Source organism: Struthio camelus, chromosome 1 (assembly GCF_040807025.1).
Source record: "Struthio camelus isolate bStrCam1 chromosome 1, bStrCam1.hap1, whole genome shotgun sequence".
NCBI lineage: Eukaryota > Metazoa > Chordata > Aves > Struthioniformes > Struthionidae > Struthio > Struthio camelus.
This window is the reverse complement of record NC_090942.1, coordinates 209,444,402-209,470,812: the sequence shown is the minus strand read 5'-3', so window position 1 is coordinate 209,470,812 and position 26,411 is coordinate 209,444,402. Positions and strand designations below refer to the sequence as shown.

At 39.8% G+C, this 26,411-nt stretch overlaps 1 protein-coding gene across 2 annotated transcripts in view; it reads left to right on the top strand.

Annotated features, from left to right (window-relative positions):
- ARHGAP42 (Rho GTPase activating protein 42) overlaps window positions 1-26,411 on the top strand; it is a 165,970-nt gene that overhangs the window by 101,137 nt on the left and 38,422 nt on the right. For both annotated transcript variants that reach the window (XM_068930400.1, XM_068930401.1), the window contains exons 6-9: window positions 8,576-8,677; window positions 12,711-12,821; window positions 19,527-19,631; window positions 23,744-23,873. In XM_068930400.1, coding sequence (XP_068786501.1) covers window positions 8,576-8,677; window positions 12,711-12,821; window positions 19,527-19,631; window positions 23,744-23,873 — 448 coding nt within the window. The remainder of the gene's footprint in view (window positions 1-8,575; window positions 8,678-12,710; window positions 12,822-19,526; window positions 19,632-23,743; window positions 23,874-26,411) is intronic.

Here is a 26,411-nt window from a genome sequence, read left to right as displayed (position 1 = left end):
GAAGTTCCACCTAAACCTGAGGAAAAACTTCTTTACAGTGAAGGTGACAGAGCATTGGACCAGGTTGCCCAGAGAGGTGGTGGAGTCTCCTTCCCTGGAGATATTCAAAAGCCGTCTGGATGTGATCCTGTGCAATATGCTCTAGAGGACCCTGCTTGACCAGGGAGGTTGGACTAGATGATCTCCAGAGGTCCCTTCCAACCTAAACGATTCTGTGATTCTGTGATTCTGTAATCCATTACCTCTCTGAAATGCATGTTCGCCAAAGCACACAACATGGAGAATAAGCAGGAAGAATTAGAGATCTGTGTGCGGTCGCAGGGCCATGATCTCATTGCAGTTACAGAGACATGGTGGGATAGTTCACATGACTGGGATGTTGTCATGGATGGCTACGTGCTTTTTAAGAAAGAGAGGCTAGGCAGGCGAGGTGGTGGAGTTGCTCTTTATGTGAGGGAGCAACTGGCATGTATGGAGCTCTGCCTAGGGGTGGATGAAAGGCAAGTTGAGAGCTTATGGGAAAGGATTAAAGGGCAGGGTAACATGGGTGACACGGTGGTGGGGGTTTACTACAGGCCACCTGATCAGGAGGAAGTCATCGATGAGGCCTTCTACAGACAGCTGGAAGTAGCCTCACGATCACAGGCCCTGGTTCTCCTGGGAGACTTCAACCACCCTGACATCTGCTGAGAAGACAGCATAGCGAGGCACAAACAGTCAAAGAGGTTCCTGCAGAGGATTGATGATAATTTCTTGACTCAGGTGGTGGAGACACCAACAAGGAAAGGTGTGCTGCTAGACCTTGTACTAACAAACAAAGAAGGTCTGGTGGGAGATGTGAAGGTTGGAGGCAGCCTTGGCTGCAGGGACCATGAGATGGTGGAGTTCAGGCTCCTACAAGGAGGGAGCAGGGCACTAAGTAAGATCGCAACGCTGGACTTGAGGAGAGCTAACTTTGGCCTCTTCAGGGACCTACTTAGGGGAATCTCCTGGGGTAGGGCCCTAGAAGGAAGGGGGGTCCAGGAGAGCTGGTTAATATTCAAGCATCACCTCCTCCAGGCTCAAGATCGGTGCATCTCTCTGACTAAGAAGTCCAGGAAACGGGGCAGGAAACCTGCCTGGATGAGCAAGGAACTCCTGGCCAAACTCCAACAGAAGAAGGAAGTGTACAGAATGTGGAAAAGGGGACAGGCCACTTGGGAGGAATACAGGGACGTTGTCAGAGTGTGCAGGGATACGACAAGGAAGGCTAAGGCCCAGTTGGAATTAAATCTGGCAAGGGATGTCAAGGACAACAAGAAGGCCTTCTTCAAATACATCAAGAGCAAAAGGAAGACTAGGGAAAACGTGGGCCCACTGCTGAGTGGGGCGGGTGCCCTGGTGACGAAGGATACAGAGAAGGCAGAGTTGCTGAATGCCTTCTTTGCTTCAGTCTTCACTGCTAAGGCCAGCCCTCAGGAATTCCTGACCCAGGAGACCAGGGAGAAAGTCTGGAGAAAGGAAGACTCTCCCTTGGTTGAGCAGGATCAGGTTAGAGAACATTTGTGCGAACTGGACATCCATAAATCCATGGGCCCCGATGGGATGCACCCACGAGTGCAGAGGGAGCTGGCGGATGTTATTGCTAGGCCACTCTCCATCATCTTGGAAAGGTCCTGGAGATCAGGAGAGGTGCCTGAGGACTGGAAGAAAGCCCATGTCACCCGAGTCTTCCAAAAGGGCAAGAAGGAGGAGCCAGGAAACTGCAGGCCTGTCAGCCTCCCCTCCATCCCTGGAAAGGTGGTGGAACAGCTCCTCCTGGAGGTCGTCACAGAGCATGTGGAGGACAAGGTGGTGATCAGGAATAGTCAGCATGGATTCAGCAAGGGGAAATCCTGCTTGACCAACCTGATAGCCTTCTCTGATGGAATGACTGGCTGGGGAGATGAGGGGAGAGCAGTGGATGTTGTCTCCCTGGACTTCGGCAAAGCTTTTGACACTGTCTCCCATCACATCCTCGTAGAGAAGCTCAGGAAGTGTAGTTTAGATGAGTGGACAGTGAGGTGGACTGAGAACTGGCTGGATGGCAGAGCTCAGAGGGTTGTGAGCAGTGGTGTAGAGTCTAGCTGGAGGCCTGTAGCTAGTGGTGTCCCCCAGGGGTCAGTGCTGGGCCCAGTCTTGTTCCATGTATTCATCAATGACCTGGAGGAAGGCACAGAGTGCACCCTCTGCAAGTTTGCTGATGATACTAAACTGGGAGGAGTGGTTGAGACACCAGAGGGCTGTGCTGCCCTTCAGAGGGACCTGGACAGGCCGGAGAGTTGGGTGCAGAAGAACCTCCTGAAGTTCAACAAAGGCACATGCAGGGTCCTGCACCTGGGGAGTAATAATCTCAGGCACCAGGACAGGTTGGGGGTTGACCTGCTGGAAAATAGCTCTGCAGAGAAGGACCTGGGAGTGCTGGTGGACAACAAGTGAAGCATGAGGCAGCAGTGTGCCCTTGTGACCAAGAAGGCCAATGGTCTCCTGGGCTGCAGGAGGAAGAGTGTTGCCAGCAGGTGGAGGGAGGTGATCCTGGTCCTCTCCTCAGCCCTGGGGAGGCCTCACCTGGAGGACTGTGTCCAGTTCTGGGCTCCCCAGTACAAGAGAGACATGGCACTCCTGGAGAGAGTCCAGCGGAGGGCTACCAAGATGATGAGGGGGCTGGAGCACCTCTCCTCTGAAGAAAGGCTGAGAGAGCTGGGCCTGTTGAGCCTGGAGAAGAGAAGACTGAGGAGGGGATCTCATAAACGTGTACAAGTATCTGAAGGGGGAGTGTCAAGAGGATGGGGCCAGACTCTTCTCCGTGGTGACTAGGAACAGGCCAAGAGGCGACGGGCACAAACTGAAACACAGGAAGTTCCATCTGAACCTGAGAAAAAACTTCTGTACTGTGAGGGTGACAGAGCATTGGACCAGGTTGCCCAGAGAGGTGGTGGAGTCTCCTTCGGTGGAGATATTCAAAACCCGCCTGTGCAATGTGCTCTAGAGGACCCTGCATGAGCAGGGAGGTTGGACTAGATGATCTCCAGAGGTCCTTTCCAACCTCAAGTCTTCTGTGAATCTATGATTCATGTCAAAGAGAAACAAAGGAAATGTAGCATGACTGATGTCAGCAGAATTCACCATTGATTTCAGCTTCTTGCATTAACAAATGTGTCTGACTTGATCTGTGTTCTGGTCTTAGTCTGTTGTTGTACTTCTGTGCCAATGAAACCATGATTTACAGTTTCTACGTATCAGCATAACTTCGTGAGAGAAATATTTACTAATTTTGGGTGGGGGAAATTTTTATGACTGTATTTCACAATATTCACTTGTTTCCTAATTAAAAGATTCCCACTGAGTTTTTTTGTCCACATAGTTTTTTTGCAGTGTTTTCTTGTTTTTGTTTCCATTCTTATTTCTCTTCCTTTGAAAGTTACTTCTTACACAACATGTTTATTTTATGGTTACACAAATATATTTTTACTAAAAATTAATCTAGACTAAATGTACAGGGTTTTTTTGTTGTAAAGATTGGCACATTAAAGTTTAAATATGAATACTATATATATTAAAAAGTGTATAGAAAAATATATAGTATATATAAAAAAAGAGTGATTCTTTGCGTGCCTGTGATCATGCCAGTGATTCTTTGCATGCCTATGATCAGGTACAGCATGGAGTCCAAATCTTTCTGAACAGGAAAAAATGAGCTGACTCTCTTGAGTCACATTTATAATAGTTGCTGATCTTTTCACAGCCATAGATTTTTGTAAAAACAAGAGTGATAAGAGAACATCCTTGATCAAACTTTTAACCTGCACTTGTGTAATTACTGATACCTTGAGCAAAATTTATTTCTAAAAATAATTTGTTTTATTTTTGGAGATTATTTAATCAATTACTAAATGAAACTGAAGAGGAAAATTAAGTAGAGAGAGCAAATGCAGGAATCTAAGTTCAGTATTACACGACTTGATTCTGTCAAGAGGATACTGGAAGTCCATAAGACTTCATTACATGCTAAAAGCTGAGTGTGTGGTTAAGGGCTCTCCTAATGGGGTTGTTAGAAGCCTGAGGCATTTAGAACTAAAAATATCTTCTGAACTGATTTGAGGCTTATAACGTGACCCGCCTGAGAACAGGGAAACAGCTATAGACAGACATTTAAGATACTTAAGAGTCTGCAGAACATGATCTATGCAAAGTGTATTCATAACTTACACAGCAATACACAATACGTCAAGGTATTTTTTTTTCTGTGTTTAGAACTTGCTGCACCTTTTTAGTTATCTCAAACATATATTTTTATGTTCTAGCTATGTTTTATGTCTATTTTGACAAAAATAAATAATAGATTTCCAGAGCAAAGAGGAAGGATGAGAAGAGGATGTGCAGGAAGGATGTGCAAGGAAGAAAAGCAGCCAGAGGCTGAAAGGAGGGCCTTGTGGACCTATTGCAGAGGTCAGCAGTAGCATCTGCCTAATGCTCATGCAGCCTGCACTAGGTGTTATAGCTAATGCTGCCCATTCAGCAGGAGCTTTCTTACTCAGCCACATCTCTTTTCTGGTCAGAGTTTGATTCAAAGTGGAATCGAGAGGCAGAAGCAACCCTTGGTCCCGTAAGTTTTGAGGAGCTTAGGGAGATGGTTTCACATGGAAACTGCCTTTACGAACCTCTTGGTTTGTTGAACAGCTGGAGTCTTAGCTTCCTGGCTGCTGGTTGCAGGGACCAGGATTCAAATGATTCATGTGTGCAGCTGCTGTGTATGAAAGAATGTTTTGAGGGTTAGAGAAGAAAAAGCTTAAACGGCAATGAGATAGATCTTAGTGACTCCACTTAGGATGCACTGGTATGCTATGAGTCACTGCCTGAATTTGTGATGTGAGTTTTCATGGCATAAACTGAAGTGCTGCTTATCTTCCAGAAAATGAATCACCTGCTTCTTTTTTGTTAATTTTTGTGATGTAAACAGTTTTCAGAGGCTTCAGTAAATTCACATATGTGCTTTTACTGGCATATCAGAGGAACTTTCCAGCAAAGGGAACTTACTCACTTGTCAGGGCCAGTATTTTTTCTAATGTTCCCAGAAACACGTCTGAGAGTGATTTATACAGTGCCAGAAACACTGTCTTGCCGGCACTGCAGTCGTATTCCCCAAAGTATCGCCAAGTAAAAACAATAATGCAGTCAAAACTACTGAGCAATCTTCTCAGCCTGCTTTTGTTTATTCTCCTTACTTTCTCCACTTGCAGTTTGTCTTTGAGGTGAAACATTTTGATGTGATAAAAATCTGAAAGTAAGAAGCTAGTAGGATGTGCTGTCCCTGGAAACCCTGCAGTCAGGCTAGAAGTTGCCTTAGTATCAAGGAAGCTCCAAGTTGTTAGTTTTCTCTTTAACTTAACTGGCATACAAATGATAACTTTAAATGTTGAGCATATCATTGTTGCAGCAGAGCTGGCAGATCGCTTCCAGATATTTACTGGGGGGAGTAGTAATGCTGGCAGAAGACCAAGCGTCTGCAAATCTGTGTGTCCTCGCTGACAGGGCCAGGGAGATCTGCTTGAAGTTTCCTATCAGGTACAAGATGCCTCACAACAACTTAGTACATAAGAAGATTTTTTTTGGTCTTGTTCTTGGGGTAGTTGTATCTGTTTAGATGAGCTCATTTGCTTTCTGTATTTTCATTTTTAAATAATATCGATAATAAGGTGTAATTCATGCATTTTGCTGTAGCTTTTAGCAGAAAATATAAATAGCTGTATTTGGCATATTGGGAATCGTGTTCCATGTTTAAGTGGACTCTGTTCTTGGTGTTGATATGATGTATGATAGTAGAGGAGTTACTTCAGACTGCCAAGTCCATTTTCACGCCTTTTTCTTTCATTCTCACCAAGCAATTTAGGCTTCAGGCTCTGCATTCCGGCTCTTATTAGTTAGGATTATGTTCTGATGTTATTTGGAGCTCAAATACCCAACCAGACTTCCTCGTTGCCATTCTCAGCATGGTGGCACACAGTCTAACTCGATTCTGAGCTGAAACAAATCGCTTACCAGGCAAGAGGAATGCCTGCCTCTCCCACCTGATACCTCTGGGGATGTCATTGACACTGACCTGGCTTGGGCTGGCTGAGTCGCAGTCTTCCTCAAATAACAGGAGCTCTGTCAGTGACTCCGTATCTCCTCCATTATGTCAGGCTCTTCTGCCTTTGGTGTCCTACAGCAAAACAAGATCAGCATAGCGCTGGCAAGTCCAGCAGGCACAAGCGCCGGAGAGGTCTGTGTTCTGGCAAGCCAGAGTTTGCCGCTGCCAAAACGCTCTGAGGATGTGATGCAGGCAAGCCTCTGAGGCACGAAAGGCAAACGCTAGGTGAAGCCCAGGCACGCAGCAAATGTCATCCACATCCAGGCTTGATTGGCAAGGGCAGTGTCAAGTTACCTGCTGTGAAGTAAGACTGGCTCCTAAACAGGGTGTCTGCCACTGAGAACTGATGGCTTGTGACCAAGGGCGTCAGTGTTGTGGGTGGGCAGATTGCTCTCCCACCATTAAGTGGCATGGTAAAAAATATCAGAAAGTCATTCTCTTTTGCATTTTTCATTGTACGCATGACACAGTGATTTCCTCAAGATGGTGACTTTGATCTTGAAGTAACCCCATTCACTTGGGGTTTTTTGGTCTAACACCTTTACACCATTGTCTTAGAAGGCATTGCAGAATGCAACTAACTGCACTTTTTATTATAAAGTTGGTACCTGTGGTGTTTGATCGAATGAATTTGATTTCTGCTTGCGATTGCAGATGTTATTAGATACTCAGGTTCCTATTCCTTGATGATACGGGCCTGGAACTGGAGTATTCCCTGTGACCGTGGCTGTGGAGCCGACCTGTAATTTTGGTTCCACAAAAGTTGATTGATTTCTTGATTAATTGGGCATTTGTGAGTCTTGCCTTCTGTCTTCTCTGTTTTTTTGGGGAATGCTTTTGAGAGATATTGGAAAATATTTCTAAACAATGTAAGCATTTTTTTTCTTTTTTCTTCATATCTGGATGTCTGCACTTAAATATAGAGCAGCACTGGAAATTTTACTCTATTTCTCATTCATTACTATTTTCTTGGGTCGAGTACCTTCTTTTCCATATGATTTTTTTGAAGATATTTCCATTGTAAAGTAAGCAGAACATTAGATTGTACATATTTTTCATGATAAATATGTTATTTGAACTTTCTGCAGGATAGAACGTGTGCAATCTGTTTTATAATCTAGTATGAATACCATTGTGAACTTGAGTCACAGGAGCTAATCAGTAGATTGTTTGCTATTACAGCGGGTTGATAAGTCTTCATTCATAGTATTAAATTCTCCCTTCCATTTCTTATTTCTGACTGGCTTGACTTTCTTATAATAGGACAAAAAAGAATAGGATGATGCTAGAATGGAGGCCAGTTATTTGTTTAATACATAATAATTTGTAAGGAGAAAGGAATCAGAGAAAGGATCACTACAGTCCGCATTATGACCTGATGTTAATGCATTATATCTAGTATTTAGTTTTTCTGCCATTCATTGCTTTTGTGTATGTGTAAGTAGGACTGGTCATGTTGGCCTTTATTTTCTCAAAATATATTAGTTATTAGAAAGAATCATTAGGACTTAGACTTAAAATTGTAAAAAGCCACTGAGAGATGGATGGGTGCTCTCAATTAGAGGTAGTAGTAGTAGTGCTCTGTATTCACCTAAATTCCTTCTCCTTCCTCCTGAAATATGGCATTTCTGGAAAGATGGAAAAGCTTCTGACCAAGCTGTCTTTTTCTTAAACTCCCATGAATATCAGATTTAAATATTTTAAAAGTATATGTTGTAAATTAGTAGATTATAGAAAGTGAGGTGTTTCTTAATTTACTCATAATAGTAGTTTCCTTTTGTATTACCATGTGCTAAAGTAGTCTTATGGTGGGGATGTGAGGCTTGTCTGCATATGATGAAAAACTCGAGGAGTGAGAAGAAAAAAGTGGGATAGCTTTTTTAAAGGAGACACGTTTAAATATTCAGACATGCAAAACATTATTGGAAACAGACTTTTGGACCAGCTTCCCTTTGCATCCTTGTATGTGCTTTCCCATTGTCCTCTTCATATTTAAGAGTGTGGGTGGAAAATAAGTGTATGTGAGACTTAAGTACAAAGGATAGGCCTATATCATCATCAGATGTTTTTATGCTCAGCTACTTCTCCTGCAATATTTTTTTCAGCAAAGACAATATGAGACAGGTGCCTTTATGGAACATGGAGAATATTATTTTACACGAAATGTCTGCTTACCACCTACATAAAACCTTATGTATGCTTAATATGGGAAGCTCTGAGAATTGGTTATGGCTTATTATTTATGGGAAAAATCCTGCTTAATACTGCATTTGATAATTGAATCTGTCTCGTAGTATCTTCAGGCCTTAAATCAAGGTACCAACAAAAATTACTTTATAACTAGGCATACTTTGGTACATATTGTATCTTTTATGTTAGCCGCAATACTTAGTTGAATGCTTTACCTTGCAATGTTTTGTTTTTCAGGATGGGAAGAAGAAGTTTGACAAGGAGAGTGAGAAATATTATTCCATCCTAGAGAAGCACTTAAATTTATCAGCAAAGAAAAAAGAATCTCATTTGCAAGATGTAAGCTCTTAAGATACTACTATTACCCAGTTTCAAATTTGCATAGAGATGGTGATAACAAAATAGTTATCTTCAGGATATACTGTATTTTACTTACATGAAATTGTGGCGATTTCTTCCAGCTGCTAATGTTGTGAATATAAACACTTGAGTGAGATTAATACAATCCTAATAAGAATTAAGTATTTTAACAAGGCAATATTTTACATTTCTAACTTACTCTGTATATAATAAATGGCTATTTGTCTTTTTTCTTTTTTTTTGTCTTTGAGGAAAATTATAGTAAAACTAGCAATTGTGTATTAATGGCATTTTGATTTTTTGCCGAAATAGTTAAATACCATTTTGAGAGGATTACTGTTGTCACAGTGACTCAAATCCTGGGGATAATTTTACTGATGAAGTTTTCACAGAAGATGTAGCCATCAGTCAATCACAAGTTGTAGGATTTTTTTCATATTTACCAATAATACTATACTTTGATATAAATTAGGTTTAGAGATTTAACATTTGTAATAATGTTTATACTCCTAAATTGCTGTGGCTATCTATATAATAAATTGACTTAGATAAAAGGCATCCATTATATAGGAGTGGTTAATTGTTCCACTCATATGCCAAAATTTCATAAGTAGAACTTTCACTTTTCATATATACCCTGTGTTTCACTTTTCGTATATACCCTGTGTATTGATGACGAAACAGTTCTGTCAGAGGCTAAACAGCATCTGAAAAGAAATTATCTTTTTACCAAAATGTAGCAAAGTAAATTTAAGCGCTGATTTACACTAGAAAATAAATAAAATATTTTACTCTTGCGACAGAAGAATAATTGCAGTCTAAAAACAGCAACTGAAATGAAATGTAACAACTGTGACTCTAATAAACTCTGGTAGAATAACAATGGATTTGGCTCAAGTATATGAAATAATGGAAAATTGGAGTGAAATTTTCCACTGTGTCCTTAAATGACGTCCCTGGATCTAAAATCTTCTAACTGAGGCTGAGTTTTCTGCTCTTCTGGATGCTTCACTAGTAAAACATGCAGGCCCTGCCATCTCTCCCCAGTTTTATGCAGCTACAACTTCGCAGAATCAGCAACATACCCTAACCTTAAGTGGCAGAACATGCAATAGTAAATCAGTATCAAAAATGGTAACTGGAGAGACTTTGGGGCTGTGTCATGAACTCCTGGCCCCAAGGCCAAGTGGTACCTGTTGGCTCAAGACTCCATTGCTTGGGGCTCAAGACTCCATTGCTTGGGGCTAGCCCCATTTATAGCAGATTTGTCCCGGATGGACTTCCATGGAGCAGCCCACAACAGAGACAGGGAGTGAGGGAGGAAGGAAGCAGGGCAGGCAGCTAGGGGTCCATGCTTAATTTGGGTGAAGGCTGGTGCTCGCCTCAAGCCTCCACATTTAGTGAGATGGTACTCCTACTGGCAATACCATTTTTTGAGTGCTACTATCACACTGAAAAATAATTCTTTTTAAATCAACTCTTTTGTTTCCTGAGGTTTCTTGGTACCTCAACACGTTATGTGGGTTGAAGAGTTACTGGCATGAGTAGTTCTTATACTATCTTTTTGAGGCTGTTTTACAGATCTCACTTGGATGTGATTCAGAGTACCTTAATTAAACAGCTAAAGTTTGATAGTCCGAACATATCGTATATAGGGTGGCTTGCATATGCTTGACATATTGAAATATACTGGGTATTGTAAGAACCTGCAAGGCCACTGACAGTTCATGTAAATTGATCAAACTTTTCTCTCTTAGCATTGAAAAGCAACTACATAATTTTGTCTTTTGACTACCTATGGAAATCCACAAGGAAATAGAAAATGGTCAAAATTAAGTGATGTGTAAAAGTTAATAAATTCTGGCTTCTATTTCTGTGAAATTTGTTCCAAAATGAGGCATATATGTAGAGGCAAAGACTTCACTCTCCAAGCTTATGTGAAGATGTGATACACATTTTAGTGATATCCTATGTCAGTTGAAATATCACTCACTATAACTAGGTATCACACAAGCAGACACTCAAAATCTTATCCAGCAAATCTTTTACTTTTAACATTCCATTCAATGTCATATAAAAATGTGTGAAAATCCCTTCAACTTTTGAAACTTTAAAATCACTTCCAGAGTGATTCTTACAAATCTAAATCCTCAATGTTCACACAAATTCATCAACTTCTGCAGAAGATGTATTTTGTAAACTATGATTTAGTCCCTGTACACTAGTGGTGATTATGGCCTTAATTTAGGAAAGCATCCGTATTTGGGACTGTATTTAGTTATCCTAAGTATCATTACAATTACACTTGGCTTAAATGCCGTTCAGAATAGAGATGGATTTAATTATGTATTTAAGTACTTCCCTGAATCAAAGCCTGAAAGAGCTCATTTCTAAAACCAGATTATACTGTTTATTTGCAATTACATGTGAGAACTGAGGTCTGTCTCAAGTGCTTATTGACTGCACTTCTGTGGGTGAGCATTTGCTGGACCATGTCCCAAAGTGGTAGCGCCTGGTTCTGTTCAGCTTGCATTCCCTAGGTAGCATATTTTTTGTGAAATAAAGCTATTAACACACAATCTGAAAGGAAACAGTAGCTGAACACACTGTATGAATGGCACATGGCAAGGTTGGTTTTGTGGTAAAACACTCAGTTCTTGGAATTTTGCGTGTTTGATCTCTGTTCCATAATATTAGTTTTTGTACTTAATTTCCTGATTTACTTTTTACAGGCATGGGAAGGAAATGGTGCTACTGAATCATTTCATCCTGTTGAAGCCCATGCTTTCAAGTGGTGCTAGATCACTATGGATGTGGGTCAATATTGTTAAGAGTCTGTCTTGCCTAAATCATGATAGTAACATGTCGTTAACTAAAGAAGCAGTGTTAATTATATATGGTGCCACTGAAGACGGAGTCCTGTCCGAAGGAAAACACTGTTTTTTAATGTTTACTGTCAGGGGGAGACAACATCTAGCTTCTCCATTTTTCTCACATTTGTTATTTTTAATGTCAGAGTTGAAATGGAGATTATACAGAAGTGCACAGTTATATTTTAACTGGCGTAAGTCAAAAATAGCCGAACTGGTTTTACTCATGCAGTCCAAACTTAATAGCATTTCTTTTTGACCAAAGACCAAAAACTGACAAATTCAGCCCAAAAGGTTTTGCTTGAGAAAGTGATTTGTTACTGTAAAGGGAGGACTTCGAATGGAAACTGCATCTCTTCTCTAGCATTATCCACACATTACACTGCCTGTGTCTTATATCCCTTTCTCATGGCTTGTTTAAGCTGAGGTTGAGAACCTGTTACTCTTCATCTGTTGAGAGAATTAATTCTTTAGCTCTTCCGGCAGAGGCTTTTGTTTTGACACTTGATCTTCATGCTGGATGGAATTATTCAGGCATTTATGGCAAAAATTGCCTTGTACTTCTGACGTTTTGAAAATGAAAATATGAAAAATAATTAATTTATGAGGGTAAAGTCTTGAATATGTTCATATTCCCAGAAAATGTGACCGATGCTATGAATTAATAGGCTATAAGATTTCTTTGTTAAAGACACGCTACTTAAGAAAGAAAACAAAATTCTTGAGAAGGTATTTGAAGCTGAGAAATATATATGTTTTTGGTGCATGTGGTACTCAAACATTTCAATGGAAATGTTCATTTTTTTATCCCTCCTTCATTCCTATCCTACTCTTCTCTTTCTTCTGCTAAGGGTTCCATATGCCTGGAACATTTCTTAAAAACTGTAATGTAGTAAGCGCAGAAGCAAAGAGGAAACCAAAAACGAGCGGAGGAAAAAACATTGGGTTAAAGCGTGTAGCGTTAGCTTCTTAAACTCGCATTTAGCCATTTTAAGTAGGTATTCTAATTTCCCAAAAAAACTGAACCCCATAAAACTTGTGAAGTAGATCTTATGGAAGATCTATTTGGTAATGACAAAATCCGATTTTAAAGTAGGTGTGAAAGTAAAATAATGTTGTATGTATTTCATTTTACTTTTTAGGCAGATACACAGATTGACAGAGAACATCAAAATTTTTATGAAGCATCATTAGAATATGTTTTTAAAATTCAAGAAGTACAGGAGAAAAAGAAGTTCGAATTTGTTGAACCCGTAAGTTTTATATTTTATTTTCTTTGCCAAATTTGGAGTGCATGCATTTAAGGTTGAAGGTTAAATTGAAAACACCTATTTTTGCTGTCCTTTTAATTGTGATTTCAGGTCTTTTGTATGTAGGCTAACATGGAAATTGTGACTTGAGCATTTTCCCTGTTTATTAAAGGTTTATATAAGAGTATCATATCTACTGTGAAGTGAAATGTCGGATGACTTGGAGTGTGCATAACATTTTAATGGGCCTACATGAAATGTTGTGTCTGTGCAACAAATAATGAATATTTCCTAATATCGTGGCTGAAATTTTGAGCCAGTTTTGGATTTAAATATTCTGCGTATGTAGCGTACCTGTCACATGCGTTTTTTCTGCGATGTGCAGAATCAGTTCTTCCATAGGATAAGTAAGTTCAATTTTGGTGGATTCATTTGTCTGTAGTTAACTGCACAAAAAAAAAGAAAAGAAAAGAAACATATCCTGAGACAGGAAAAAGAGGACGCTAGAGTTAGGTTCCAAAGTCCATGTTCAGGTCTGAGATTTCGCACCAGGGCTACATTTTTTTTTTCATAGTATCTGCTGGATCAGTCAGGATCAGAGGCTGCTTCAGTATGATGTGCTAACATACCTCTATGCGTATTAATAGTATTGATATTGTTCATATTGTGCAGGACTAGCTTGCCACTTGCCTTATTTAGCGAGTACCTGTAGCCCTTGACAGAGAACACCCATTGTCACCTTTCCCTTCCAGATGAGCAAGCTGAGGGTAGCGGAGCTTCGCTTGTGACAGGGGAACATGACAAGCACAACTTTCTTTTCTCTCTCCAAACCATCTTTCAGCCTACTTGTAACTAACTGCAGCAACATCCTTGACTGTGAAACAGATTGAATTACATCTCTAACAGATGCCTTCTTTCCATGGGATGAGAATATCTTGTAGAGTGAAAGTTTGACATTGACGCAAACTAATGAACCAGGATTCAGCAAGCAGTACTTACAGAAATTCTATCTTTATGGTATACATCTTCCAAATCTTAGAGACTAAAACTTTCCTTAGATTCCTAAATAAGAACATTTTTCTACCTGTCGTAGATTAATCCAGAGTATCTCTCTCTGTCTACTTCTGCAAAACTCTTACACCCTGGAAAAAACTAGCAATCTTGCCTTAGCTCTAACCCTAGTATAAGAGACCTCATGCTCCTTTAGAGTAGTAGGAACTTGCTGTATTGAGGAGACTTTGTACATCAGGAAATACTATTTTATAGTTGCATATAGTTAAAATAGGGTATCTTTCATTCCCCCTGCGAGACAGAAAAAATAAATTTAATTTTACATGTCTTAACTGAAGATACTGAGCTTTTACTTTGACCAGGAGAAATGTATATGATGCACAATAGAGGCAAGATGAAAAAGACTATTTGTCTCTCTCTTTTTTTTGGAGGGAAAGGAGAGCCAAGGTCAATGCCTTGATTAGCTTAGACGATGTCCGATACAGCTGCCCCCAGGCTCTATGAGCCATTGCAACAGCAGCTATGAATTACCAACATGAAAGAGTTATCTATCAGTGCATCAGTGCTAATGCAAAGCAAGCAAGGGACGTTGTTGGTAAACTCAGTGTTGTGGACCTGGGATATGTTTCACTGGGTCTACATTTCTAGTAGGTAAAATTAACTTTGAGTAGATCAGTTACCATGCTCTGTCAGATCCGCAGGCTGTGTAGTCCAGTGTGCCGTTTGTTACAGCTGATATTGCAGAAAAAGGTACAGGAAATACTGTGGTGACTGGGTAGCAATAGCCCTTTCAGAAAGTGTCTTCTGCCCCAAGGGTGTAGAGGTTGGAGTCTTAACATCTGTCATAAAAATTTTGCACCTTCAAAATTTGTAATTTTTTTTCTTGTATGTTACATACAACATATCGGAATTGGAACACTTACTAAAACTACAAAATTTAAAGTATGCCAGGTAGATTATAACACATATCAGCAATAATGTGAGATGAAGAAAGAAGCAAGTCTTCAAAACAGACTTTCTAAAAATGCATTGTTTATGCAAGCAATATATGAAGTATAAGCATGTGCTTCTAGATGCGAATAGATAAGGATGAAGACTAACCTTTTAAAATCAGTTATCAAAAGAATTACCCTATTATTCATTTTTCTCTCTGTGCTCTGCAGATGTTCAGATGCTAGAAAATGCCTGTTGGAGCATATATTCAACCGTTCCTCTTCGCAAGCTGTGCTAGTTGTGGGGCTTTTTAGTACTTGTGCGGCTTATGCCTCTGAGTTGTCTGTTCAGTGTCACATGTCTATATAATTTTCAGTCTGGTGGGTTAGTAACAGACTCGTATTTTGTTAAACTCTCCTTCAGAGTGCAGCTGTTAGTGCAGTAGAGGAGGATGTCATGATGCCCATGTGGAAGAAGGAAAAGTTCATGTAATGAGGGCAGAAGTCAAAAAGGAAATAATGTGCTGCACTGCAGTTCCTTCCAAGATCTTCAGTTCATCTATGCCAAAAGATACGGGTGGTCTGGGACAGAAGTGAGAAAGATTGTCAGGCGTGTTACACCTAGGGAAGCCGAAGCTGCCAGAGTGGAGAATGTCCCTCCCCTCCAAGGACGGGGAGAAATTGAGGGATGAAATGTGAATGGCTCGTACTCTGAACAAGGGATTCTGGTATTTAGAGGAGACTTGCAGCTGGCCCTCCTTCCCTGGATTGCTCTGCTGTGCTCTGCCTCTTGCCTCAAAGAGTTGCTAATATATGTTAAAATATGAATAATTGGCAACTGCCTATTTGTGATCCTCCTAGATTTTGATATTTTTAAGGGAAAAAAATATACTAAAGCTTTTCATTCAGATGATTACAAGTTTGAACCTGCTCTCAAGCACAAATTAATTTTATGATTTACCTTGTGGCAGGCTTAAACCAAAATGAAGTAAGTGAAAATAATCTCTGTTCCTGGTTTTGCCATTTTGGACCCAGGGAAACTAGTCACAACTGATGTGATTTTCTGGGGATGTACACTTTTTAAGAGTAAAATACAAACTCCTTCCCAGAGCTCCATTTTGTCCCTCAGTAACGCCAGGATTTCCATTGGCCTGCAGGCTTCCGGGCCCAGAGTTCAGAAACGGTAAACTATCTGCAGTGAGAGGAATGGTGCGTTAACTGTCACAAAAGCCCAGAAGTGTTTATTTAAAGAAAAAAAAATATCTGAGCGTAATTAATTGCATGTAGTTCCGTGAGACTTCACTTTTTCATCTAAAGAAACTGAGGATAATAAAACTCAAACTCTATTTCCCGTTTCTTGGATTTCCTACCTTATTAGCCGCATTCACTTTAATCTGATGGATAAGTACCTTCTGGTGCTATCTACTGATAAATAAAATGAAACCAGGGAGACAGGGACTTTTGGCTGATGCGCTGCAGGCCAGAGGTTAAATTCCTCTCCTATCCAAAACCTAAGTGGAGTCTTCTTCCTGTGAGAATGAAATGACCAAGCAGTTCTTGAGGTCACACGCTCCACATAAAAATAAATAAAGTCTCACAAAGTAGCTGGATTTTGTTTCAGGTTCTGTGTTGAAATCCTTGCAGCTCTTGCAGCGTGCAGACAGTGAGTAGTATTGCCTTACTGAGTTGAAACCTTACTTTTTATCGATCTGACTGGTTAGTTATTCAGAGGGGTAGCTCTAAGGGACTTGTTACACTTGAAAAATGGATGTTATCAGCGTATCAGGGATTATAAGTAAAGTTTGGTGAAACAAGCCACCTCTTCACATGTGAAAATCACCTTGAAACACATTCTGAAAATCTTTTTTGCTTAAAAGAATGTCTGGTTACCTATTTTTTTTTCCTATTATTTAAAATAAATCTCTTAAATTATGAGCCCGACACTAGCATCAGTGCCCCTTGCAACATCAGCAACAACACAACCCCACTAACAAACAGCCTAAGCGTAGGGCAAAAGTGTGTGACTCTGGGTCTCTGTGCAATGCTGTGACTGTGCTGCTGCCTATCCTAAAGGGAGAGAAGAGGTTACGAGAAAGCATTACAGCACAGGCCCTTTGGGTACAGGGTGTTTTCTGGTGCCCTTTTCTTCCAGCACTGCTGGTATGTACCTGGAAGCAAATGACATCCTCAGTATCGGTTTCTTCAACACAGAATATCAGTAGCCTGGACTAGGACTGGCAGAAAATAAGCACATTTTTGCTTTTCTTTGATTCCTGTTTTTCTACATGCTTAGAGAGTTTTGGAGCAAGAGAGTTTCAAGGCCAGATCCTCTGCAATGCACAACTGCCAGCATACCAAAGCAGTAGTTTAACTCAAAGGCATTCAGAATTTTTGTCAATGTGGGTTTTTTTTTTTTCGCTGCATATTTTGTCCTGATAAATTCAACTTTGCTGCCATCTAGTGCTGAATATTTTCCCGTCAGTATTTCTCAGTTTAGTACGTTCTTAAAAGCTGTGTAACAGGAACCGATTTTCTTTCAATATTCGAGCTGAAGTTTAAGCAATCTGTAGTATGTTCTTCAGAAATGACTTTTAAATGGATCTTTAAAAATCAGGCATAAACTGACATGCTGAATCTTTCCCCCACTGTTTCTTTCCCTGTAATTTTGGGTGTGCTCTAATGGCCTGCTCTGGCTGCAGTTTTGCTGAGTGCTAATATTACTACTGCAGCTGTTCTTTCACTGAGAAAGACAGGTTTAGCAGTAGGCTCGGACTTACAGTTTAAGTGAACCCACCTGCTTTTGACTGGAAAAAGCTAGAGTAATGACAGGAGTAGGGATGCTGCTGTATGTGAAGGTGCTGCTGTAGCTGGGGGTGCTGATGAGTAACTGGATCCAGGCCGGACAGGAGCCTCCAGCCCCTGCACAGCTGCAGCACAGCACAGCCTTAGCGATAAATGTGTTTTCAACTTTATTCATAAACAGTTTGGAAGAATGCATTTTCTTCTCTTTTTAAAGGATTAAAAGTACTCTAGAAAGTACTTCTAGAAAGTAATTTTTTCCCTGAAAATTATAAAACTCTTTATATCTGCTTACATGATTGAAGCCTCTTAAGATAAATTGTTGTATTTTGACCTTCATCAGAACCACTTGAGTGGTGGTGCCACTAAGTGGAAGCCACTAAGAGACTTCCAGGGCCAGATCCTCAGGCTGCCTACTGTAAATCATTAAAGCTGTAACAATTTACACACAAGTTAAGCACATTTTGCTTGACTGGATTGTCTTTGTTGTTTGTCAGTGGGATGCGGTTCAGAAATTCACACCCTATGAACAGGGCCCCTGAAAAGCCATGAGGTGTTTAAAAAGCAGATCATGCCCAAGCATCTCTGCCATTCTTTCAGCTCCTTACTTGGCCTCCTGGGCAGCCAGGAGCTTTCACCACCTTTACCAGAGGCTGCTCTTGCAATACAAGCCCAAAACCAAGGTGGAGGTCATTTTCGCGGCCTTGCTTTCACTCTTTGTGCCAGCCCTGATGCTCTCTGCAGTCCTTGAGCGGCTTTAACTTACTAACGCAGACAAAGAAATGGCTTTCTGAGTCAGAGCTGCCCACTGAAGGGCTCCTGATACCCGAGCTGGCAGGGGGGCGTGCGGGACGCGCAGTGAAGCTGAGGGGGAAGAGAGGAAGAGCTGGACGGGGGCACTGAGACCTCCTTGCGGTAGCAGCGAACTGTAGCGTTAGCTCCTCTTCCTGTAGAGCTACGTCCTTGTCTTCTCATCAGTTAAGAAGTGAAACTTGGCACATTAAAGCATGTGGAACGTCTTGCGAGCCTTGAATTGATGGGGCTCTAAAACTGCAAAATGCTATTTTAGCTATTCCCATGAAATATAGACGTTGCCTTCGTACAGCACTCTCTTAATGAGCAATAGAAAAAAGTGAGGCAGAACAATTTAGTGAGATTTCTCCAAGCAGAGATAAGTGTAAATTTAAAGAAAATATAAACACAGTAAAAGCCACAGTTTTAAGCTGTTTCATTTAGAATAATCTATGGCACAAGTAACACAAAGAAAAATACATTAAATATGAATGATGGAATTTATGCTGCGTAACTCTAAACAGTCTAAGGTAATTCAGTAGTTGATGGAGAGGGATGAATGCTTCCACTGGGTCATTCATCCCATCTTGAGAAAGAAATCTGAAAAAGGAAAGGAAAATTATGCACTTGAGACATGCATTTTTCTGCTTAGTTAAGATAGACAACTAAGTTATTTGGACTAGATGATTAATTTTTCAGTTGATATAATGCAGTAAGATAAACCAGGCCTGTTTTTCTTTTGTTATTTCATATCCCAATGAATATATCATTTTTTTATCTTTACTTGACTGTATTTAAGCTAAATTATTTACATGTGGAGGGAAACACTCCACAGCAAAAATTAAATGCTTGTTACTTAATGGCATGTGATGCAACTTACCACAATGTCTAGACAAACATTGCTTTAATTTATAGCAGATTAAAAGTTAGATGGCATTTTAAAACTAATAGGTGGTAAGAAAGTTTTACTGCTGAAAATAAATTAAAAAAATCAACTGTCCTTAGTTTTTACTTTCTAATATTTACCTGAGTTTATCCATCGTTGAAGAACTGTTTTTTCACTATTGCAGGCAATATTCCTTATTTCTAACTTAGTGTGTGTGTTTTACTTGCAGTATTTAATTTTAAGAGCACTTGTTAAAATACGTAATGCTTCTTCAATTTACCTTTTCAGCTTTTGGCCTTTCTTCAAGGATTATTTACATTTTACCATGAAGGATATGAACTGGCTCAGGAGTTTGCACCATACAAGCAGCAGCTGCAGTTCAATTTACAGAATGTAAGGCTGATTTGTATTTATGCCATTTTGTCTGCTAATTTAATTTCGGGATGCTAAAGCAAACTCATAGCATTTATTGGAACTGTAAATCTTGCAATGTTTCAGTAATCTGAAATCAAATTAATATGTAAATAGGTAAAAAATATTTTGGTGAGCATAAGGTGATGAAGATTCCAGTCAACAAAGAACTTCAGAAGATCAATCTTCACTTCCAAGAATTTATAACCAAGATCCAGGAAAGTGGGCCAGCAGCCAAGTTTGCATTAAAGAGCGCAATTGTCCAGATAGGTTTAAGCACGTATGTTAAGGGCTTTCTTGAGAGTGGGGTCTATTTTCTGGAATACGTGGATGTCCCAAAAGTGCTCCAGGTGGTAAAGAACGGTGCAGTTTTTTTCTTTAAAATCACAGGTTGCCATGAACAACTTGTCCACTGCTTCCTGCTGCTGGATATGAAGCATCCTTTGGAAACCCTTCTCTGACCGTACTCTGGATTTAGTCTGTCTGCATCAGAGAACTGATGGGGCCTTCCTCCATGGCAAGCTGCTCTCATAACCATTAAATTCCACTGGAAAAAAGGATTTCTTACGTGTATGGAGAATACTCTAAATTGAACAGATGAATCTTTGGTTTTAGCTTGGTCTAACTTTGAGGCTAAGAGCCATACAAAATGAGATTGTGACCGAAGATTACATGGCTTTCAGAAATAACAGTTTAAAAATGCATTTAATCACCATATTTTTCCACCCATCATAACTACTGTATCCAAATAATTATTTCGCTATAAGGAATTCAATAGAGAGAGTTAATACTGTTTTATTTTAAAGGATTTATGGTAGACTCAGATGTTATAGTTCCAAGGACATATGATGCGTTATCATTTTCTTTTAAGGGGAAAAGTAGAATTAAACGTGTTGGGCCAACCTTACATTTTTTTCACGCCAAATAACTTCAAAGTAAAGAACAAATGAAAAAAGAGTGATGGATTTTTATCATTTTACTCAGGCTATTCTATTTTTGGAATGAATCCTTTTTTTTTTTTTCTTCAGAGAAGAAAGATACACACCTAACAAAGTGTTGTAGCTCCATGAATGTTAAGGAAGCAACAACAGTGTAGAACAGCTGATGTGAGCCTTTGTCGACGTTACCTTGGCCACTAAACTGACACGAATATGCCTGTGAGCAGAAGCACACCTTACTATCTGCCCAGCAAGTGTTACTCCCCGCAGGTTGCTGGCAGATGACACAGTTAACACTTTCCCTCTGGCATCTTGCTCTTACAGAGGCCTGTGGTTGCTCAGACTTGGACGATGGTATTGCCTGGCATGGTTAATGTAGGACTGTATTCTTAGTAGTACTGCACTCTTCTAGGTTTTCCTGCAATTAGACATGCCCTCCTTAGCCCTTTCCTTTAGACTACTTTTATGTCTGATGTCCATACATAGATATGGATCCCTTTTAAAATGCTGCCTCAGGAGATAAGGCTGAAGTTCCTTGATGATTAACTTCCTCCTCTTGAATCAAACTGCAAATGTTTTTCTTTGTCCATAGAGCACATCAGTCACTTGTCCTTTCAAATTATGTATTTAATATGTTTTTGTTTGCCAGGGAGACTGTTTTAGATAAAGGCACAAGGGGTCAGTGTTGTTGCACAGCACAGGTTCACTGGAAGGGTGAGCAATGTGCTTCAGTCCAGTGATTTATTTACTTTTATTGGCGAGTTTTGATAGGAGCGTGAGCCCACAGCACAGAGCGAAAATGAAAGTGTAAGACAGGATGTATTAATATCCTCTACACATACATGCTGTGGGAAACAGAATTAAAGTATTTTCTCTGATTCAACGTTAAAAGCATGTTCAAACTTATTCTCTTGTTCAGTAGTGGTTAAGTGCTGTTTGAAGTCATAAATAGTGTGCAGAGGTAGAGAGAGATCTGAAGTTAGGCGGAAGGGAGGATAGATTATGATACTGTTTTTTATTATATTTAAACATCAGACAAACATATGCATGAAGATGTAGTGGGATACAGTGCATTGTTCACCCCTTTTACAGAGAGAGTTCTGGCTCCAGGTCTAGATTCATGGCGTTTTTTTTTATGTCGGCGCTCTACCTATTGACTTAGCACTCAAAGCATCACCCAACCTCAGAATGAGCTGCAACAAAACTTTTTAGGTCAGGACAGACAAACTGAAGACAGTGTCCAGGGCAAACTGTGTTCAGGCTGTCTATTGTAGAAGTCAGTAGTGCTCCTCTCCATTCGCTGGACGTTAATGGTGTTAGAAGCTTTCAGATTAGTTGGTCTGAACTGCTGTCTCTGAAAATTTTCCTACCAGGTCAAGTGGCAGCAGTAAAATCTGGCAGACCCATAGCTCCTAATAGTCCTTGTGGCCTACCACGACCTGTTGTTGTGGTCATTGTTCAGCTGGCCAGAGGCTTATTTCACGTGTTAGTTTGGCTTAGCTTTCCACAAATTGATACAAAAACTTATCTGCTTAAAATAAGTAATTAACAATTTAGCAAACAGGTTGGTGGAAGTTCTCGGAACAGGGATGTTCCTTCCTTCAGTGATGTGTGGTCCTGATCTAAAGCCTTTTAAAGTCTTTAAATAGCTTTGCTTAAGTGTGATCTGAACTGCCACTCCGTCCTAAGGAGATTACTTTAAAAGTTCTAGGAAGAATTTTTCCTCCTTCTGTGTTTAATAATTAATTAAGTGATGTTTGTTTTATTTAAGGCAAGCATTAGGCAGAGGAAGATTTAATATATGTGTAGGCAGAGGAAGATTTAATATATGTGTTATTCTACCACTTTATAAAGCCATAAATGTTCTTTACTCTCAGTTTTTCTAATTAATGTGTGATAATTGGTCTTGCATACATTGCATAAACTTCTCTAAGCATCTCTGGCACTTCACATCTTCCCAGCTCTTTACAGTCACTGTATTCATAACTAGCTGTGAGCTAAGTCCATACTGTTTCTATCTTACAGAGATTTTGTGAAGGTAAGTGCTAGTGCATAGCTTCAAAAATATAAAGCCACAAAAAAGGGTATTCACCAGTATGTGAAGTCCTGACAGCGTCTTTCTGATTAGCTAGGATTAGAGTCCATAGGATAACTTTGCAAAGACATTACAAGAATCTTTATTCTATTCTTCTACCTGTAGGAACAAAGAGTGTTCAATGTCTGATCTATCAGTAGCAATCTATCAAACCCCTGATACCTTGGAATAATTTGCCTGTAAAATAGCTTTAGGTGTGTGGAGGGAAATCCTGACCCCACTGGATTGAGCAGAAAAAATATGCATTTAAATGCATACAAACATTTACAAATAGGAATTACTTAGCTTTGTGCCTAATGGCTGAGTCAGATTCTTGGTTACATCCATGAAATTTACAGCAGACAGAGCCTTTCCATGCACTTGGCACAGTTCTGCCACTTGTGACCTGTTTTATACCTAAATGATTATTTTATACTTAAATGTGGTGTTCACATAGTCCTATCAAAAAGCATTCATGACAGTGGTGGTACAAGCAGTCAGCAGCTGTGGTATTCCTGAGGGTATGGATACAGAGTCTTCTTCAGGCAGGTTGAAGCTTACTGTTTCTGCATGTGGAGAGACCACAGCCATCTAGTCACATTAGCCCAGCGTTAAGCCAGATCAGTTTACTCTGCACTGTACTTTTAGTGAGGCTTATTACTTCAAGTTTGGGGCTATGCTGTCTGCAGCTTCTAGTTTAGACCTAGCTTCTGTCTTGGTGTCCTAGATTACAGAGAGAGAGAGAGAAAGACTGCAAAGTACTGTGTAAACATAACCTGAATATAGGAAATGACATCCTTTCTGAGGTTAGTGACGCAGAAAGAGGAATGCTACTACTTTCAACTATCAGCTTCCTTGACGCTTGTGTGTTTCAGTTGAATTCTCCATTCCTCTGTTGACATGACTTCTAGAGCAATAAGGAGCGTGAGCTTTTTTCTTTTCATGTTCGTATTATGTCTGTTGCAAACGCTTCTGCTTGCCTGTATTTGATACAGTCTCACTCCTTGGCATTATTAGTAATTAGTTCTCTATTTAATCATTGTTTTAGTAATTGCATGAAATATATATTTTTTTTTTATTAGACCCGGAATAACTTTGAAAGCACTAGGCAGGAAGTGGAGAGACTCATGCAGAGAATGAAATCGGCCAACCAGGATTACAGGCCCCCCAGTCAGTGGACAATGGAAGGCTATCTCTACGTGCAGGAAAAACGTGAGTAAAGAGATGTACCTTTTAAATTAATTTGAAAGATACACCTAAAAATACAAGGACGAGAAGATGGATTATTTAGCAGGGCTGCAGACTGAATGTCCCCAGACTTCTCCTATGGTTACTTTCCAAAAAGACGAAGAGGTTTAAAGGAGAAATAACTTTTTGATTATTCAAGAAGCTCTCCAAGTAGCTAAGCCCAGATGAAACAATGATAGAAATGCTTGTAAACAACTCTACTCTTGCTCACTGGGTCCTTGTGGGCAGGTTGCTGCTATTGGCCACCCCAGTGGCTGAGTGGCAGCAGACTCAGCTCAGTCCCCTCACTTTGAGTTCTGGCTGCTGCCTGGCTCCTCGCTGCAGAAGCTGCAAGCTGCCAGCTCTCTGCTGTGGCTCTGCCTGCCCAACCTTGCAGTCTACTGAACTTTCTCTGCCTGAGCAGGCTCCATGGTTCGTCCGGCTGGAGCAACCTCCCCCTTTCACCGCTGACCGAGCCACCTGAAGAGTAAAGGAACATGCACATAATTGAAAACAATTGAAAACAAAGATGTCAGAAGAGGAAAAGGCATCTAAATACAGCCAGTCACAGCTTTGTAATAGCTACAAATCTATACCTAATTGTGACTCACTTTATAAGAAATGAGAATGAAGTGATATCCGAAAAGAATAAAGGAATAGCATTGAAGTTGTCATACTTATCTAAGAATACATGGAAGAACCTAGCAATAAATCATATTATGAAAGAAAACAGAACAAGGAAATATATGAAAAGTCAAATAAGAGAATGCAAAACTGTAAGTTGAGCTGATATATCATCTGCCATTGTTTTACAATCTAAACAGTGCAGAAAACCAAGCCAAATTAGCTGCCTTGGGCAGGATCATTGAAAACCCTCAGTAAATCAGTGTTGAATGCATATGGTACCCAGAGCTTTCTTTGATGTGGAATCAGTTTGATGTCAAAAAAGTAGGCAGCAGTCATCTGAGATAATGTGTATGTGCTTGTGAAAGTTTGATGTACGTTCAAAAATGATTGACAACAACTTTGTTTACGTGTGATTTCTCAATTTAAAATTAAAATAGAAGGTATATCAATGTAGAATTCCTATAGCAGACTTGGTCCCACTCAACCTCAGTTTTGAGGGTGTCTTCTGCCTCGCTCTGTTCGACCCTTTAGACCATACATCAAGAGACTGTGTGGCATTATAGATAATTATTTTCCAGGTAGCATCCTTAAATTAGTCTTTATTCCATATGTGAGACAGAAAGTCTCAATGCTTATAATAGTTAACCTCATCCACTTTTAGCCTCAGTGAGCACTGAAAGTTTTAAGAAGATCCCCTGTGTTTTAGTTGAATAATAGCAATAAAAGAAATCTGTGTTAAGTGGAAATTACACTAAGCCCTGTTAATGGGGGAGGGAGGAAAGGAGTGAAGCATTGGGCACATATTGTGCTTCATTAAATAGCGAGAGGCCAACTTGACATCCTCTTATTGAAAAGAAATTTGTTCATTAGTTTATTCCGGAGTAAGAATAACAGGGTCTGTAATCTGTGCGTCAGAGGGAAGGCACCATTTGTGTATATCCTTGTCATACTGATTTACTTTCCTGCAACTGTTATCCCGTAGGCTCCTGTCAAGTTATAGACAACTCAGTTAATATTTGCTACTCTTGAGAACATAAATAAACATTTTATTTGTTTAATACTGATATTATGTGAGGAGGTAGATGTGTTTATGGGAAATACGGCAGTAGACTTTCAATTGTTTTTTATTCACATGGAAAGCCATCATGAGTAAAAATCTTAAAATTGCAGTGTAGATGTCTGGTTAGAATTTTTTAACATTGGATGTATATTTGATTTCATAAAGTCTTATCTCAGAAACAGATGGCTTCTAAAGTCATCCAGAACTGCTTTGAGAGCGCTACTCCTTCTTATATGCACTAAAAGAGTTGGTGAAATGCCACCAGAGGAAAAACTGCATTAGAGTTACCTTAGATGTTGTTTTGTTAAACAACAAAAATTACAATATAGGAATGAAGGAGCTAACTTCTGAGGATGGGTAAATAGTTGACTTACTGTTGCCAGTGCTGCATTATATTACTTTTCTGTGAAATGCAGACAGGGTGAGAACATTCTTTGAGCATGCTTGTGATAGACAATGTAAACTTCCACATTTACATGTGTGGATTGCCAGACAGCTGATTTACAAGACAGCTGATGCAGTCTTTCATACACCTTTGTGGAAGGCAAAGCCATTGGATCTGTAGGACAATTGCTACATTTTTTTTAACATCTTTCATCTCAATTTAATTATTTACATGTAAAACAACAAAAAAAAGAAACTATTATTTTTTAACTACTTTCAATTTAAAAGTATTAATATGCCCAGATATACTGTACTTAACAACAAAAAAAAAATCTGTATTCTGTTTTTTTCCAGTAGTAGCTCCCCTTGAAATGAACTGGAAACTCAAAAGCGAGTCAAAAGTATCATCTAACTCTTTCCTATTCTGAATTTACATAGTAGTTAAAATAGTG